This window comes from Lepidochelys kempii, chromosome 2 (assembly GCF_965140265.1).
Source record: "Lepidochelys kempii isolate rLepKem1 chromosome 2, rLepKem1.hap2, whole genome shotgun sequence".
Taxonomy (NCBI): domain Eukaryota; kingdom Metazoa; phylum Chordata; order Testudines; family Cheloniidae; genus Lepidochelys; species Lepidochelys kempii.
The window spans coordinates 266,360,679-266,379,510 of NC_133257.1; the positions used below are offsets into that span (position 1 = coordinate 266,360,679).

Sequence of the window (18,832 nt, forward strand, 5' to 3'; positions counted from 1 at the left end):
CAAAACTGGACACAGTACTCTAGATGAGGCCTCACCAATGTCGAATAGAGGGGAACGATCACGTCCCTCGATCTGCTCACTATGCCCCTACTTATACATCCCAAAATGCCATTGGCCTTCTTGGCAACAAGGGCACACAGCTGACTCATATCTAGCTTCTTGTCCACTGTCACCCCTAGGTCCTTTTCCGCAGAACTGCTGCCTAGCCATTCGGTCCCTAGTCTGTAGCTGTGCATTGGGTTCTTCCGTCCCAAGTGCAGGACCCTGCACTTATCCTTATTGAACCTCATCAGATTCCTTCATAATATCCCTTCTTCCCCCTCCTGCTCCCTGTATTAGGGGTTGGAACATCTGCCAGGAATGACCTGGTCTGACCAGGTCAGGGAGGGTAGAAGGCAGGTGCTTCTCTAACCCTCTCCCTTATAGAACAGGCTAATATCAGCGTAGGCTTAGTGGACCTAGTGCCGGTGATCTTGGTGGGCACTCCGAGGATAGGCTTCTCCAACATGAACATACACCAGCATATCTGGCCTAGTCCTATGGAGATTTCAGAATACGCTTAGTCTGTATTCGCAAAAAGGAAAAGTACTCTTCCGATGAAGTGAGCTGTAGCTCACAAAAGCTTATGCTCAAATTTTTTAGTCTCTAAGGTGCCACAAGTACTCCTTTCCTATGGAGATGTTTCTCTAAAGCACATGGCATCAGACCTGCTCCCTTGGGAAAGCATCACTGAGTCAGAGCAGGGAGAAGCTTGCAGTGCATTTGACCAAACGTACAGCTCCTGGGGGCTGAACAAGAGCTTTCCAGCTTCCCTTGTTGCCAGCCCTTAACCTTCACCCATTCCCCAACATGCCTAAACCCAAACCCTGGCCATGGGGCAAGTGTGAAGGCCCCCAGTTCTGCTTGGATGTGGCTCATGCAATGCCTCTCAGGTTCTTGCCCAAGTCCTGTGTTTTGGACTTGGGATTCCCATTCCTCTCTTGAGCAGGCTAGACTTGCATCCTGTAAACTTCATGTGAGCCAGGAACCACCTACCCCAAGGTAGGCATGATACAGTGGTGGGAATGGTTAGCACACTACTACCTCAAATGTCTCACACACAGACGGCTCAGCAGATAGCATCCTTCCCTCCAAGTTGGTACTGAATCAGCATCCATCCAAAGCACAGGGGAAGGGGCTTGCCCTGCTGTTGGTTGCCCCTAACTGATGCTCCTCAAGACCTCAATGTCCTGACTTCTTTAGGCCACGAAGGATCTCATGACGCTCCTTGCAAGAGTAGGTGATGGGTTAGCCAAGCTCCAATTGAATTAATCTGCAGCTTCAGCTGGGAGAATGTCCTTGACACACTCTCATGCTGGTGCTAGTAGACACCTCATTCCACCCCAGAGAGAACTGCATTTCTGGCTATGGTGAGGGAACAGTCTCAAGTATGCGTTGCAAAGGTCACTGGCTCTTGGACTGGGAGGAAGGTTCTCTCAAACAGAAACAGCTGCATTCCTCATCCAGGGAGTCCCAGACCCTGAGGCTCTTATTTCCTGCCCCGACCATGTCCCCTCTGCCATGTCGGTGATCTCTGCAAATCTCTGAACTCTGTTAAAGTGCTGGGTGATGCCGGCATCTCCCAAAGGTGGCAGCCCTTTCAGCTTAGCCTCTTGGCAGGCAGCCCTGCTCTGCTAAAAATTAACTAGACCACTGCATGGTGGAACAGCTGGAATTATTAGCCAGTTAATCACTGCTCTTGAAGCCTTCCCAAGGGGGCAGATCTGGCTGTCCTCCCAGCTGGATGACCATGCCGTGCGCTGCAGGAAAAGTTACGCTTAGTCTCTGGACAAAGGGCCAGATCTCCAGCTGCTGTTAACTGTCCCGTCTGATCTCCGTGGAGCTTTGCCACCTTGTCTACTCTTCAAACTGTCCGTGCAAGTCCCAGCTTGAGGGGCCATACCCTCGCTAGCCTGAGCAGTGCTAGTGGGCTTAACAAGTGTAGCTACGGCAGTGCGAGTCTTACCCACACTCTAGGGCAGTGGTTCTCAACTGTGGGTCTGGGGCCCCTTGGGGAGCTGCGAGCAGATTTCAGGAGGCCCATCAAGCAGGGCCAGCATTAGACTCACTGCAGCCCAGGGCAGAAAGCCGAAGCCTCGCTGCATGGGGCTGAAGTCAGGGGTCCTCAGCCCCGCCACCTGGGGCTGAAGCCAAAGCCTGAGCAATGTAGCTTTACAGGGGGCCCTGTGGCATGGGGGCCCAGACAATTGTCCTGCTTGCTACCCCCTAACACTGGCCCTGGCTTTTATATGCAGAAAACCACTTGTTACAGCACACACGGGCCGTGCAGTTTTTTATAGCATGTTAGCAGTGGTGGGGGGGCCTCAAGGAGCAGTTGAGAACCCCTGCTCTAAGACACCTCACCTTTACCTTTCCATGGGCTCAAGGTGGAACCCGGTTAATTTAGGCCCGCCCCCCTGACATAGTTCCTAGGGCTGGGAGTTTACAGGGCTTCTTATCAGTGAAGTGGCCTTACACAGTAATCTCCTTTACCTCTATTAACAGCTACCAAACAGAGTGCCCATGCTAAGCACACAACGCTTCCCACTCCCAATAAAGCAGATTCGTTTTCTTGGCCAGTCAGGATTGAGGCGGGAGGGAGCTCCTCCAGCTTCTTGCACAATATGGTTGGCAAGGTGTTGAGGTCTGGCAGCTCTGACCTTGGGTTGTGTCCTGGAGTTAGGTTCCAAAAAACTTCCTTTTGGACCCCAGTAGATATAGTTAACTTGAGTCCTGCTTAGCTCTACCTTAACCAAAGTCCAACCAAACAGTATCTTTCACCAATCGCAGCCCATTACAAAGCAATTCTTTACCCAATCAGACCCCACCACCTTAGCTGACTTAAATCTTGCAAAATTAGTTATGCCATAGACCAAAACAATCCAAGAACCAGACAAACAATAGAGAAGTGGGGCCCAAAAAAGCAAAACAATGGAAGTAAATTTCCCACACACAGCTGTTAAGTGATTCCTTGCTTGACAGAATACTGTCAAACAAAGATCTTAAAATGTTTAAAGAAACTTTTCTTTAATTTGGTGACGCTGGGGTCTATTAGGACAGGATCTCCTTAACAGCCCAATATTTCATTGTTTTGATGCAATTTAGATGGAATGTGAGGATGTGACTCTCTGCTTCTTAGCCCAGGGCTGCTGCTGTCCTAATGTGGCTGCCGCTGCCTTACTAAAAGGCTTTGGACCTTACATGAGGGGTTAGTCAGCCCAAGTACATACCTAGTGTCTTGGATGGATCATCCTTGAGCTGGCTAGCCCCCATGGCTACATACTAGCTCAATGAGAGCACCAAAGGGTAGATCTCCTTGAGCAGGAATTCACACCACCTGCTTGAAGAGTGGACCCATCCAGAGGGCTCTGGCCTGGATTCTCTTTGTAATGAGCTGGAAGGCTGGGTGGAGCAGGAGACTGGGAATAAGACCCCTGGGTTCCGGTCCCAGTGCTGCCACTGATGGGAGAAACATGTCCCTGTGCAGCTGGCCCAGCAGTGGGTTCCACTGGGCCCTGCTCTGGAAACACTAATCTATGTTGGGGGTGGCAAGAACCCAGCCTAATGAAATTCCTCCTTCCACTGCAGCTCTGGAGAGCTCCACATCCCCAGTCCCATGCAGAGACCCCTTCCCCAGCAGCCAAGATTCCCGAGGGAGACCCCAGCTCCCGGGGAACAAAGATGCCAGAGGGAGGGGTTCCGCATCCGCAGAAGAGAGGCGAGCCCACCGCAGCTCCATCCAGTCGGAGTCAAGCTCTTCCAGTGAGAGTGAGCTGCCCTACCACTGCCCAGAGATTGAGAGCCTGCGGGAGGCAGCTGGCATGACACTGCTGGAGGACAAGCTGCCAGTGGGGCAGAGAAGCTGTGAAGTTAACCATAAAGGTACACATGCTGTGGGTGGGAGGAAGGGGAAAGGCCTCCTCCCCAACTCTACTGAGCTCCAGGCAAGCCTGGCCTGGCCTGGCCTTCCCTCTGCTAGTTTGCCTGAGCCTGACAGCTCTTCTGCAGCAGGCCCGCTTCAGAGAGGCGGGTGTCTCAGCAGAACCTCTGGGGAAAGCACCCTACAAATCCTGGGGCAGAGCCTATGCTGGTCTCAGTGGAGCTCTCCTACCCTACTCCAGCCCCTGGCACTCAGGACTACTGTGTACCTGAGCCAGCCTCCAGGACTAACTGCCAGGCTACGGCCCAGGGATCGGGGCGGGGGAGGAAGGGGGCAGTGGACTATTGCTGGGAATGGCGCTTGCCCTAGGAGCTGGCTTGTGGGTGCCCACAAAGCAGGAAGGCTGATACAATCCTCGTCACCAGGCCAAGTGGCAGAGCTGCAGTGGGTTCCTGGAATAGCTGCTGGACAGCGTCTGACCCAGCTCTAATGGGTCTGCCTGCCCAGCGCGGCCTCCTGCGTTGCACAGCTCAGTGTGCGCCGTGGGGCGGGGGAGGCAGTCTCCAGCTGGAGCTGTTGCAGAGCAAACCCTTTTGAGTGCAGCTAACAAAGGAGAGCAGCTTGGCTGGCTGCGCTGCCCTACGGACCAGCTGCGCGGCAGGGCTTTCAGAGCTTTCCGTTTCCCCTCTTACGCAAACAGGCCCGTCCCATTTCCAGTGGGAACCAAAACACAACCGGGGGAGGGAACCATTGCTGGATTCAGAGCTCCTCGCCAGGCGATTCCTGGCACTGCCTCCAAGGCCCAGTGAAAACCCAGGTCTGCCTTAGCCTTGCATTGCTAGCCCTCCCTAGTCCCAAACCACGGGCTTGCTGTGTCTGGTCACCAAGGGCTCCCTGGGCCTGGTGCCTGTGCCGAGGATCCAATCTCTCTGCTCGGACCGTGGTGCTGTTAACCACTAAATACCTGGCGGTGGGTGGGGTTCTAGGCTGGCGGGCTCGATTTAGGATGGTGCAATATAAAGCAAACAAGGGTGGATGGGACTGCCTGTGTCCCTACCTAGCATGGGGCATGTGCCCATCCCACTCCATGCTGGGGGGTGGAAGCCTGCAGCCCCACGAAGGACATGACCAGGGCAGTAAGTGCCTGTAACCAAAAGCTGGGGCAGAGGCCCAGTGTGGGTGGGAGGCTGCAACTCTGAGCAGTGGCTCCCATCCCGTCCCCCTCAGTGAAGAGGCTGGCAGCTGTGGCATGAGCCCTCTGGGACAGGCAAGAATTGAGATGGTGCCTTGGGTGTCAAATGTGGTGAGCCCAAGTGTGGCAGGAGACCCTTGGGCCCTCCCTGGCCAGGACGGAGCCTCTAGAATCCTCCCAGGTTCTAGGCTTAGGTCTTGCCCAGAGCAGCTCTCAGCACTTGGGCACATCCAGGAATCCATCTGTCCCCCAACGCTGTCAGTGACTCGTGGGGGCACGGTGCTCTTACCTCTGGGTTGGTAAACCAAGGCCTTGAAGTGCTATTCTGCTGGCTGGGCCCCAGCTTAGCAACATGGCCATGGTATGTCTGGCCCAACGGCTTAGGGGCCCTAGTGCCAGGCGTTACAGGTACCCTAGTGGAGATGCAGACCACAGTGACCGAAGGGTTTGCCATTGGGGTAGGAACCATCTTCCCAGAGTGATGGTAGCTGGGTCAAGAGGGACATTCCTTCCTCCGCCTACCCAGGTCCCGACCTGGGGTTAGGTTGGCACGACACTCGGAAGTGGGATTTTCCACACTAGGAGTGCCAGATCTTGCATTGTAAGGGAAGGCTGGGTCTTACTCCTGACCCCAAGGGACTGGGTCTAAACAGATGAGACAAAGGATGGGAGGGGAAGAGAGCAGCCCAAGGTCGCTGGTGGAGCCAGGAAGTCACATGGCCTCCCTCAATGAGGCTTACAACTGAGGTGCAAAGCACTCTGGGTAGCAAAGATCCCAGGGGCAGGGTTATTTCTCAGTCATCTTGGCCAAACTCCAACCTGAGGTGTCCCAGGACTTGAGGGAAGTGGAATGTCTCAGTTGAAGACAGGTGACAATGAGCTAATGTTGCTGGTAAATAACTTCCCCTTCCACCCCAGAGGTTGCTGCACTTCACTTCTAAAGTAGTCAGGATCCATCGGAGATGGAAAGGGCTGTGTAAATGCAAGACACAGCACAGCCCATGAACAGGGCACAGGTCTCCTGGCTCTGCCACTGACCCACTGAGTGACCTTGGGTGTGTCCCTTCCCCTCCACCACTTGTCTGGCTTGGCCATAAGCTCCAGGGCTACATATATCCAGCACCTAGGGATGAGTCCCTCCTGGAACAGAGCCAGGTGCGTCCCACCCACTGTCCTGCATTCCTGTCCCTCGGATGCCCATGCCCCTCCTGCCGAGAGATGGCTTCAGGGCTGCTATCAAAAGGGAAGCCATGTTGTGGCCTCAACCTGGGAAACAACTTGCATGTGCAAGTGGCCTTTCCACAGACATCAGGACTGTGCCTCAGTGCTGAGAAGGGAAGGGATTGAGTGTCCTCACCGCAGTTGATAGGCCAGGTTAGACAGTTGAGGCGCCCAAGTCCTGGCACTGATGGTCATCTCCTCTCTTCCAGGCTCTTGTAACGACTCGGAGAGCAACGACGAGTCTATTCCGGAGCTGGAGGAGCCGGATGTCTCAGAACCCCGGACAGCTCAGACTCAGGTACAGGGCTGCCCAGGGAGAAGCCAACATGGCCTGCAGGTCCCAGTGCACGGGCTGGGCACAGTAAATGCCTGAATAATCAGCTCCCTGGGGGGCCCTTTGCTTTCCCAGCCCCCTGCCGGGAAAGGGGAGGCCTGTGGTACAGGGCTGCAGACAGGCTGAGCTCTAGAAACAACAGGCCCCGGGAGATGGTGGTGAAGCCCAAGTACCTGGCATCCAAGAAAGACCACCCCCAGTCCATGGCAAGGGGTTGTGAACAGATCTCCACATCAGGCCCACCCCAGCTATAGAACTAAATGGGAGGGAGAGTGTTGTATGGCTCCCTCTGCCTGGGTAAATCTGGCAGGTGGGGGGTGTGTGTGTGTGCCAGGGCTTACCAATGGGTGTTTTCACCACCCATTGGTATCTGAGCACCCTTCTGGAGCAAAGAGACCTTGGAAGATGGCCTCTGTAGCCCTGGAACTCCTCCTACAGCTCCTGGAGTTGCCAGGTGTCCCTGGACTGGGAGCTGTCCCTAGCTGTGCCCTGTGGTGACCTGGCTGCAGTATGCCCATCTCCCAATCCTTGTCTCTGGCCTTTGGGGCAGGAGCAGTGTCTGACAGTGCTGCAGTGTCCCCACCCATGGCAATGCAGAAGGACAATGAGCCACAGCCAGCTTCCTCCCCTCTCCCTCCAATGCTGTCCTGTTCCAGGAGAGGAGTATGTCCAGCGGGCAGCGTCCTCCCTTGTGAATCACTCCTTGGGGGTCCGGCTTGGATCAGCTGGGCTGGGGAGATCCTGCTCTGCAGACTGTGCCCTGTCTCCATGGAGTGGGGCCAGGGGTGCAGGCAGAAACAGTGACGTGAGGCAGGATCTGCAAGTGGGGCAGGCTCAGCTGGAGCCCGGCAGGGTGGTCTCTCCATGAAGGAGACACAGGCTCACTCTGATTCAGCTAGAGAACGGGGCTGCAGCTTCTCTCCTAGCACTACATGCAGACCTAATGGCCATCCTGCAGCAGGAGCAGCATCTGCCCCTCCGTGTGTGACACAGCTGAACGGTCTCTTCTCTTCCCCCCCCCCCACTTCCCCCGGGCAGATGCCACCTCAGGGTGGGGCTCCAGACTAGTCTGGGGTCAGGGCTGGCTGCCAGGAGGAAAGCACCTGAGGAATGCTCTCCTGGTGAAATTCACAGCTGGAGGCTCAGACTGAGGACCAGCCAAGCAACCAGGCTAAGGCACCAGGCACATGCTTAGTGCTTTAGAGTGATTTGCAGCGGCATCAGGCACTCTGCAAACCCGGCACCCAACTCCCAGCTAACAGCAATGGGGGCAGGGCAGGGATAAGCTGCTGTAGCTTTCTTCCCATGGTGGCTTTAGACCCACCTCTCGGCAAGAGCCTTCCCGGAATGCACGAGACACACTGGGGTTACTGCGCCCCTCTCTGGGGAGGGGTGTAAGAAGGCAAATGACATTTGAGGCCATTCCTACCCACCCTGAGGCGGGGGAGAACTTGGGATGCTGGCACAGGTGTCTGGTACGTTCGTATGGCACTCAGATCCCATGGGGACTGCGACACACACCCAGACAATCCGGGTCTAGTCTGAGTCTCTGGCTGTGGGGTAAATGACTTAATTTGTGCCTGTTTCCCCTGCTGGACACACCATCCAGGGGGCAACCGTTCGGGCCTAACCAGCCTGGCGCTCTGCTGAAGGGGCCATATTCTGGCACCGCTCAGGCCTCAGTCAGGCTGTGGCTGGATGCACAGCTGTCCTGCCCCTGCATGTGGCTCCAGTCTTCCCTCCAGACACCAGGATGTCGGGGAGCCACATTACAGGGCACTTGTGTCTTGCAGGCACAGCTAACGCACTCGCTGAGCACCGGGGAGGAAACCATCAGCAAAGCCAAGCAGAGCCGGAGTGAGAAGAAAGCCAGAAAGGTCAGTGTGGCATGAGGGGAACATGGGGGTGCCACCCCTTGCTCGAGGGAAGAGGCCAGGTGAGCCAGCCCCTTGCCCCCAGGACCACAGAGAGCTGGTCTGGCTCCCTGGGTGAGCTCCTGCTGCAGTGCTCAGAGCAGCCATCTGGTGCTGGAGTGGGAGAGGGAGGCCTCGGACTGCAGGCTCCTGGCAATGCCATGTCAGGTCTCTGGGCAGGACTCACCCGCTCTGCGCCAGGGCGGGGTCTCTAGCGGCAGGGGCTGGGAGTTGGTGGCTTTACCAGCCTGCTAACAGGGACAGGGCCCTGCTGGGGGCTGGAAGAGAAGGTGGGAAGGTCTGACCCAGGCCAGGCCTGCATCCAACAACTGTTTCCATCTGCCTGGGCAGTGACTCGGGCTTGGAGCAGCCAATGCTGCGTCCAGTGCAGCAGCTCCTGCAGGGGGCTGCTGAATGGGCCAAAGAATGATCAAAACACAAACTGACCCTGGCTTCGAGTGACGCCTTAACCCTCAAACCGCCCAGCGCGCAAGAGCCCCTCGGGGCACAGCTAGTCCCACTCCATCTGCGGGGCAATGCTGGAGGGACAGAAGGCGGCTCAGCGGGGACGCCAGCTGCCAAGGGGAAGGCTGAGGCTGGGTGGAGAGCGATGGGGAGCACGCATGTGGGGAGCCTTTGAACACAAGGCCGGGCCCTGGAGCCGGATGGCGAGCAGGGGCCTCTTGGAGTGGGAACACTGTCCCACCCCTTCAGCTGTGTGATGGCACAAGGGGCTGCAGAAACAGGGAGCCCCTTGTGGCTGAGATGAGACCCAGGCTGGCTGACTCACCACAGGTGTAAGGGGGGATTAGGGGCTGGATAAGCCTATCTGTGTTCGTCACTGGCTCTGGAGATTAGCCTTGATTAAAGCACCTCTGACCTGGGGCAGGTCTCCAGGCAGCTCACAGGCGTCTGCGGCATGGGGCTTTGCTGGGTCTGCCCAGGATTGTCTGAGTTGCCTCTGGCACCATTCCCCAGGGACAGGATAGCTCAGGATGCCCCTGGAGCTACCCACAGCTGGAGAGCGCACAGGGGTCAGGGTGGAGGCAGTGAGGGGTAGGCTGTGCTCCCAAGGAGCCTGTGGACTCCTAGAGCTCTGGCTTGTGATGCAAGGCCAGGCCTGTCATCTCTGCAGCCCCCTGCCCCGTCCATGCAGAGGCTGGGCTCACAGCCCAAGCCCAGGTCCCCTCTGGCAGTGCCTACTCACATCAGACCCTGGGCCAATCCCAGGGAGGATCTGGGGGGTGGAGCATGTGCCTGGGGGTGGCTCCAGTGTAACACCTGGTACAACCGCTTGTGTGTCCTGTCCGCACAGAGCCCCATCAGAGAAGCTGCCCAATTAGCCCTGTCCTGCTGTCCCCAGACTCCTTGGGGCTGGGTGGGAGTCAGGGCTAACCTACCACTGGGCACAGAAAGGCCCTTGACAGTCTGGATGGTTGGTCTTGCTGGACAGGGAGCTTCCCAATGCCACATCACAGCAACTAGGGATAGGGAACGCTCACCAGGCTGCCCAGCCCTTCTCCTGGCCAGGGCAGGGTCACACCTACTTCTCCCCAGCCTCTGCTTCCAAACACTGGCTTGTAAAATCCCTGGTGGTGCAAGGAAGTGGCACCAGGTGTAATGCAAGTCTCAGAGGGTGGGTTCTCTGGAAGGGCAGAGCTTGCATGGGAAATGGAGAAACACCCTGTGACTGTTAGCAGTGGGTGTCTCCTGCCACCCATCAACAGCCCATTCCAGCACAACATCCCCTGCTCCTGGTCTGTGAGATTCGAGTCTGGCATCTCCAAGGAGCAGAACCAGGAATGGGCCAGCAGGCGCTGCCCATGGATGTCCCAGGCCTGTGCTGTTCCAGACAACACAGCCCACACTCTGAGATGGAGGCCATCCAGCATCCCTGGAGACCCAGCTGATCAGAGACAAACTAATGGCCAGTCAGCCGTGGTGATTGTCCTGGCATCAGCACTTCCACTGCGCCAGCCAAAGACCTCCGACAGGTCACCGCACAAAGGCCAAGGGCCAATCCCGTGCCTTTGTCCGTGAGGCTTTGTTCCAGGGTCCCCGTTCCATCTCTCCAGCTGCAGTGGCTGGTGCTGCCTGAGGCCGCTGTAACATGTCATCTGTCTTCCCTGTAGGCCATGTCCAAGCTGGGGCTGCGTCAGATTCACGGCGTCACCAGGATCACGATCCGGAAGTCCAAGAACATCCTGTTTGTGATCACCAAACCGGATGTGTTCAAGAGCCCTGCTTCTGACATCTACATCGTGTTTGGAGAGGCCAAGGTGAGGCTCTGCAGAGCTGGGGGCACCCCGACCCCTCTACTGTATGTGTCCTAGATGCCCTGCTGTATTTCACCTGCTCCCCGCACACCATGGCCCAGAGCTAGTCACTTACCTAGGCGGGCAAATCCTGGATTCCAGCTGGTGAGTGACCCCCATGAGCTGCCGCTCAGGTCCTGCGGCGAGGCCTGGAATCTGACTAGCTCTTGCTGGCCAGAGTCTAGTGCCTGGCGTAAATGGGAGCCCCACTAGCCTCTGCTCCGGGCTTGGCACTAGCCTGGCCATCAGTTGCTCACTCCCATGCCCCATCCCCGATGGGGCTGTTCTGCAGGGGGGACCGAGGCTGAACTCAGAGCTGTAAAGAAGGGAAACTGGGTCAGCAGGGTCGCTCACTAGAAGAGTGCATTGCTCAGTCTAGGCTTAGACCACCCATGGGGCAGGGACTCCCCCTCCTCTAGGAGACCAGTCTGGACACAGGAGTGTCTTCCTGCTGTGACCCCCTCTTCCCCCCCCACATCCTGAACAACTCTTCTCTCCTTGCCTGATCTGCACCATGGGGTTCCTGCCCACCCTTGCTCCTGGGGGCACCATTCCCTGTGACATACCCTCCTCCGTGTCCTTGGAGCTGGAGGCAGGAGGGCCGTCTCATCTATTTCAGACAGGTTCCCCTGCTCTCTCCACCCAGCCCCTGGTGTGGCTGGCAAATCACAAGCCTGCTCCCTGGAGTCACAGCAGGGACTCCCCAGTGGGCAGCATCTCCACCGGCCTCCCACGCTAACCACTGCCCCCCGTCTCGGGTCTGTCCCGGCAGATCGAAGACCTGTCGCAGCAGGTGCACAAGGCGGCTGCAGAGAAGTTCAAGGTGCCGATGGAGCACTCTCCTTTGATCACAGAAACAGCCCCGGCCCTCACTATCAAGGAGGAGAGTGAGGAAGAGGAGGAGGTAAGGCCTGGAGGAAGGAAGCTGGGGGCAGTAGCAGTCTGGTTCCACACAACCTGGGCACAAGCTTCAGTGCTGCGAGTCAGGTTGGGGGTGGAGGGCAGAAGAGATTTTGCTGATACCTTGCCCCTCTCCAGGGCCCAAGGCCCTCCAGCGTAGCCCGTACAGCGGAGGGAAGGAGACTGCTGCAGCACTGCTCACTGTCAGTCCGCTGTCGGGTCCTGGACTCCACCCCCATCCCTAGTGGCCTGTGGTGAGCTGCTGAGCTGGCCCTGTGCTGGGAGGCTGAGGTTAGGAGGAGATGTGAACCAGCCCCAAGGCAGAGAACTCTGTCCATCTCTTGGTTGTATTCGGGGTGCCTAGCCCCCTGAGCCCCTGGGTCTGAGCTCGGGTGGCTAGGCCAGGCCTGGAGACTCGTTCGGCCGGCCAGATGCTGTCTGTGCACTACAGTCTATCCTTCGCCCTGCCTGGGTGCTGAAAGCTACCCAAGTTTACTAGGTAGCCAGCTGGGGTGAGGACCACTTCTTTAGAGCAGCAGGGGGAGAAAATAGTCCAGTCTCTGCCTGGGGGGGGAACAGACCTAACTGGTCAGCACAGACAGATGCATTGTCAGGGGTCAATGGGAAGCAGGCAGGATGCCACACCAGCCACTAGAGAGCAGCACTGAGTGCCATAGTGGACCCCAGGGTATAAAGACCAGATTCTCTTCTCTTGAGAGAAGATCTCTCCCCTACTGAGCTACCGGAGAACTCGCATCCGTTAGCCCAAGTCTGCCTGCTGCCTCCAAGACAGCTGCGTAGCTGTGCCTCAGGACAGGACTGGAGGCAGAAAGGTGGCCGAGGAGTGGGCTCAGCTGGCTTGGTCCGGCTTGAGGATACAGACCTGGGCAATGGCCAACCCTTGTCCAGGGCAGATCTGTACAAGTGACCAGCAGGATGAAGTGGTAATAATCCTGCCTTCGGAGAAATTCCTCAGCTCCCCTTCCAAATGTATTCCAGTGCTGGGGGTGTGTGAGCAGGGTCTGGGGGTGGCCCTGGGCAAGGGGGCACTGCTATAAGAGAGACTCCCAGCAGTGCCCCCTCCCTGTCTGGAGCGTGACTATTTCCTCCTCACCTCCCCAGGTTGATGAGACCGGCCTGGAGGTGAGAGATATTGAGCTGGTGATGGCCCAGGCCAACGTGTCGCGTCCCAAAGCCGTGCGGGCTCTCAGACACAACAACAATGATATCGTCAATGCCATCATGGTAAGAGCCCAGGGCCCAGGCTGTGCCTGGCTGCCCGCCATGAGATCCTGCCCTGCTGGTGGGGACACGGTCACAGACTAGTCTCCATCAGGGGAAGTGATGCCCTAACTTCAGCGGGGGAAACTGAGGCAGAGAGCAGCACATGCTCCAAGGAGGGAGTAGCTGGCCAAGCCAGGATTAGAACTTGACACCTCTTGGCTCTCAGTGCTGTGCTTGACCTACTAGACCTCCCCTGCCTAGAGAAGCTCTGCTCCTGAGCAGAAGGCTTGTAGGGGGAGGTACTTCCAAGGCAAGGCCAAGATCTGATGGATACAGCTGCACCAGGGGCCCTTTCACCTCCCAGCCAGGCTTTGTCCTGCGCAACAATGCTGAAAACAGGTGACTTAAAGCATAAAAGCACTAAGCAAGGGCCTTCCTGTAGCAATGCAAGGGAAAACCCCTTGCGCTCCCCTCCTTGTACTCTGCAGTCCCCATCCAACCCTCTGCTCTCTCCTACAGGAGCTGACCATGTAGCTGCTGGCCCGGATGTGCAAACAGACCCACCCCTCTGTATAGATGCACAGTTACTCCTATACAGTACAGCTGGTATTAAATACTCTCTAGAACTGCAAATATTCCTACTAGTCTGCATCTCTAATGCTGCTCAATAAAATGGCCTCATGTATTCACTTGAAACGCACACTGGTTTGGTCTCCTTCCTTCTCCTTCAATCTAGGTCACCCAGGAGCAGGCAGCTCCTGGTTCAGACAGGGTAGGGGCAGGGCTGCAGGGCCCCTGTGGCTGAAGCTCCAGTTCAGCTTGGTGGAAGCTGGAAAGGAGGGCAGGGCCTGTCTACACTGCAGCTGGGACCAGTCCTCCCAATCTGGCAAGAGGGGCAGGTGCTAGTTCTTCTCAAGCTAGAATAGCAGAGTGGATGCTGTGGCCTGGCCTAGCCCCCTGAGCTCAGACCCAGGGGCTTGGGGAGGCTTAGCACCCCTTCTGCCATGGCCACACGAGTTTGAGGCACTGGCATGTCTCTCCCTGGGCTGCAGGGTGGATATCCCTGGCTAGCTCTGCTGAGTGCTGAGAGAACTGGGCTGAGCTTCTAGAATCCTAGAATATCTGGGTTGGAAGGGACCTCAGGAGGTAATCTAGTCCAACCCCCTGCTCAAAGCAGGGCCAATCCCCAACTAAATCCTCCCAGCCAGGGCTTTGTCAAGCCGGGCCTTAAACCTCTAAGGAAGGAGATTCCACCACCTCCCTAGGGAACCCATTCCAGTGCTTCCCCACCCTCCTAGTGAAAGTGTTTCCTAATATCCAACCTAGACCTCTCCTCACTGCAACTTGAGACCATTACTCCTTGTTCTGTCTTCTGCTACCCCTAAGAAGAGCCAAGCTCCATCCTCATTGGGGAACCCCCCTTCAGGTAGTTAAGGCTGTTATCAAATCTCCCCCTCACTCTTCTCTTCTGCAGACTAAGTCCAGTTCCCTCAGCCTCTACTCAAAAGTCATGTGCCCCAGCCCCCTAATCATTTTTGTTGTCCTTCACTGGACTCTCTGATTTGTCCACATCCTTTCTGGAGTGTGGGGGCTAAAACTGGTTATCACATACTCCAGATGTGGCCTCACCAGTGCCTAATAGAGGGGAATAATCACTTTCCACGATCTGCTGGCAACGCTCCTACTAATGCAGCCCACTATGCTGTTAGCCTTCTTGGCAACAAGGGCACACTGCTGACTCGTATCCAGCTTCTCGTCCACTGTAATCCCCAGGTCCTTTTCTGCAGAACTGCTGCTTAGCCAGTCGGGCCCCAGTCTGTAGCAGTGCATGGGATTCTTCCATCTTAAGTGCAGAACTCTGCACTTGTCCTTGTTGAACCCCATCAGATTTCTTTTGACCCAATCCTCCAATTTGTCTAGGTCACGCTGGATCCTAGCCCTACCCTCCAGCATATCTACCTCCCCCACACACATCTTAGTGTCATCCACAAACTTGCTGAGGGTGCAGTCCATCCCATCATCCAGATCATAATGAAGATGTTGAACAAAACCGGTCCCAGGACCAACCCCTGGGGCACTCTGCTTGATGCCAGCTGCCAACTAGCCATCAAGCCGTTGATCACTACCTGTTGAGCCTGACAATCTAGCCAGCTTTCTATTCACCTTGTAGTCCATTCATCCAATCCATACTTCTTTTAACTTGGTGGCAAGAATACTGTGGGAGACTGTATGAAAAGGTTTGCTTAAGTCAAGATATATCATGTCCACTGCTTTCCCCATATCTAGAGCCAGTTATCTCAATCAGGTTGGTCAGGCATGACTTGCGCTTAGTGAATCGATTGACTATTTCTGAGCACCTTCCTCTCCTCCAAGTACTTCAAAATAGATTCCTTTAGGACCTGCTCCATGGCTTTTCCAGGGACTGAGGTGAGGCTGACAGGTCTGTAGCTTCCCAGATTTTTTTTTTTTTTTTAAAAAGATGGGCACTATATTTGCCTTTTTCCAATTGTCCAGGGCCTCCCCGATCACGAGTTTACAAAGATAATGGCCAATGGCTCTGCAATCACATCAGCCACCTTCCCTTCCCAGCTAAGGGAGAGGCTTCACCCCCTTGGCCTCAGCCAGTGCCCATGGGTGGGGTAGGGTTGCCAACTTTCTCATCACAAAACCAAATGCCCCTGCCCTGCCCCTTCTCCAAGGCCCTGCCCTCACTTGCTTTTAGCAAGCTGAGGCAGGGTGGGTGGGGTGCAGACTTTGGGGTGGGGCCAGGGATGAGGGGTTTGGGGTGCAGGAGGGGGCTCAGGGTTGGGGTGCAGGAAGAGATGAGGGCTCCAGTTGGGGATGAGGCTTTTGGGTGTGGGAGAGGACTCTGGGCTGGGGCAGGGAGTTGCGGGGGGGTTGGAGTGTGGGGTTGCAGCAGCACTTACTGCAGCTCCTGCAAAGCAGCCACAAGGTCCCTGCAGCCCCATGGCACATGGGGGGCCAGGGAGGCTCTATTTTTGCCCCTGCAGCTCCCATTGCTCAAAGTTCCTGGCCAATGTGAGCAGCGGAGCCGGCCCCTGGGGCAGGGGCAGGGGCAGGGGCAGGGCCAGGGCATGGAGCCTCCCTGGCTGCCTGGACCTGGCAGCAGCTTCTGGGAGCCTGCCTTAGCCCCAGGCTCCTACTACACCGCCAACCACACTTTTAATGGCCCAGTTGGCAGTGCCGACTGGACCCGCCAGGGTCCCTTTTAGGCTAGGTGTTCCAGATGCCTGGCAACCCTAGGGTGGGTAGAGTGCGTACAGGGGGGGCTTCAGCCACAGAGCACTTAAGACAACTCAGTGTCTGCAGATGACGGGGAGGGACTAACCCAGGGGCAGCGTGGGGAAATCACAATACCCTAACTCCACGGGGCTAATCTAGGGATATCACTGCCCTACAGAGAAGGGGGTCTCTTCATGATGCTGGGCCCTCATCCCCAGTTCAGTAGGGTTGCCAATCCTCCTGGTTTTGCAAAGAGTCTCCCAGAATGGGGCTTTATCTCCTGGAGGCTACAGAAGCCAATCCAGGCGCAGCAGGGCTGAGGCAGGCTCCCTGCCTTCATGCCACTTGGGGAAGTGGCCTGCGGCCCCTGGGGAGAAGGGCAGAGGGGTCTTCACATGCTGTCCCTGCCAGCAAGCACCACCCTTGCAGTTCCCATTGGCCAGGAACTGCCAGGGATGTGCTGGCCACTTCTGCAAGCAGTGCAGGGCCAGGGCAGGCAGGGAGCCTGCCTTAGCCCCTCTGCACCGCTGACTGGGAGCTGCCAGAGGTAAGCGCTGCCTGGCCAGAGCCTGCACCACTCACCCCCTGCCCCAGCCCTGAGCCCCCTCCCAGAGCTTGCACCCTACACCCTCTCCTGTACCCCCTGCCCCAAGGTCAGCCAAGAGCCGGGTGAAAGTGAGTGAGGGGAGGGGATGGCGTGAGGGGGACAGGGCCTTGGAGAAGGGGTGGGGGCAGGGCAAGGGTGTTTGGAGTTATGATATTAGACAGTTGGCAACCCCACAGGTCAGTAGCAAGGTGGAGCCAGCCCTCAGCAATGATGACAAGGCTGAGCACAGGGCCCCAGGCCAGGGTGGGATCCGGTTTAAAGGCCACAGCGACTAGGACAGCTTCCCCTCTCCACAGTCACAGGGACTTCTCCTCTCCCCCATGGCCCCTGCAGTGAGCTGGGTCCTCTACGCAGGGGCCTGCAGGCCTAGTAGCTGGATGCAGGCCCAGTAGAGCTGTACAGGGACGTCAATGAGCTGTAACCTGGTTGAAGCTCCCAGCTGCGGGGCCCTCACACCTAGAGTTGTGTCCTCCCCACCGCCTCCTTGCCAGAGTTCTAGTATAAATCTTCCTCCAGGGAAGGGGGTGCAAGTGAGAACTGAACAGACATGGGGGCACTAGCTGGGCTTGCTCTATCTCCACTGCCTGCTAGCTGGGGCTCATGGAACCCAGCAGCTGACTCCAGAATTCTTCCCCTCCCCTGGCTCAGGAGCTGCTCCATGGTGCAAGGAGGACTTCTTCCCAAAAAGAGAGCTGGCAGGCTCATCCCCTGCCTCAGGCAACAACTAGGGAGAAGGCAGCCCTGTGCAGTGTGGCAGATGCCACCCCCCACCTTCCCCTGCTGACACTGGGTCCCAAGAGCCCAGTACAGCTACAGGGGTACATGAAGGACACTAGCCCATGGTGCTTGTGCTTTGGGGCAGCCCAGAGCTGCCCTCTGCAGTTGAGGCTTGTTTCTAATTTCACCCCGCTCACACCCATGCTTAACTAGCTGAGTTCTTCTACCCCTCACCTGGCATTGCCCCCCTACCCCGTACCAGCCCCTAGGGGCCTGTACCTCCAGAGCACTGTAGGAAGTAGCTCTGCTGTAGCAGTTTTCTGCTCCCAGGGTCAGGATCATTATCCCCAGTTATAGGTGGGGAAACTGAGGCACAGGGGTGACTTACCCAAAGCTACCCCCCAGGCCAGTGGTAGAGCTGTGAGTGAACCCAGGTCTGAGTCCTAGTCTAGTGCTCTATCCCCCAGGCCACATTGCTTCATGTGCCAGTTCCCATCTCGAGCCCCAAGTAAGTAAACTGGCCATCTGCTCTCCCTGGATCAGGCTGGCTGTGGTTTTTTGAAGGCCTGAAAGTTTGTTTAGTTGCAAAAACAGCTTTTTCTGCAGCTCAGAGAGATGAAAGGCTTTTTGGGGTGGGTGGGTGCTGACTCCACACTCCTCAGAACTGCTGAGCCTGCCATTGCCAGTAGAGGCCACGCCAGGGGCAGGGGGAACATGCCTGCTCTAGGTTCTTCCCCCGCCGCCGTCTTCTCCACCACATTACAGATAAGAGTTGGGCATTTTTTAAAAACAAAAATAATTTTCTAACCTGTTGAAACCAAAAGGGTTGGTTCTGAAGAATTTTGTGACAAAGTTTTGAGATGGTCAAAAATCCCCTTTCTATTTTTATACTTTCAAAATTAAATCTTGGGGGTTTTTTTCCTGACTTGAGAACTTTTTGCTTCAAAATTAAAGCTAATTATGGTAATTCCCCCCTGCCCCTTTTTAAAAGTAATAGTTAAAATCAAAACCATTTAAACTTTTTTTGGATTTCAGCTCATGAAAATGTTCCTTGCAGTTCATCCCAATTTGGGATGGGAAAATGTGTCCCACGCTTGAATTTTTGCAGGCTGGGAAAGCAGTCTCCAGCAGTGCAGGTGATCAGTGATCATCCTGAGAGGAACTCAGGGCAGCCCCCAGTTGCTGGTGTGGGGATCAGTGAGGAGGGTGGTTGCTGGATGCTACATGAGCCAGGGGCCATGAAAGAG

At 56.3% G+C, this 18,832-nt stretch overlaps 1 protein-coding gene across 1 annotated transcript in view; it reads left to right on the forward strand.

The window, feature by feature from the left end:
* Positions 1 to 13,714, forward strand: part of LOC140907893 (uncharacterized) — a 48,006-nt gene extending 34,292 nt beyond the window's left edge. Inside the window, exons 3-9 of the mRNA XM_073334889.1 lie at positions 3,628 to 3,921; positions 6,542 to 6,630; positions 8,460 to 8,543; positions 10,712 to 10,858; positions 11,667 to 11,798; positions 12,917 to 13,039; positions 13,538 to 13,714. Coding sequence (XP_073190990.1) covers positions 3,628 to 3,921; positions 6,542 to 6,630; positions 8,460 to 8,543; positions 10,712 to 10,858; positions 11,667 to 11,798; positions 12,917 to 13,039; positions 13,538 to 13,552 — 884 coding nt within the window. The 3' untranslated portion in view covers positions 13,553 to 13,714. The remainder of the gene's footprint in view (positions 1 to 3,627; positions 3,922 to 6,541; positions 6,631 to 8,459; positions 8,544 to 10,711; positions 10,859 to 11,666; positions 11,799 to 12,916; positions 13,040 to 13,537) is intronic.
* The last annotated feature ends 5,118 nt before the right edge of the window (positions 13,715 to 18,832 follow it).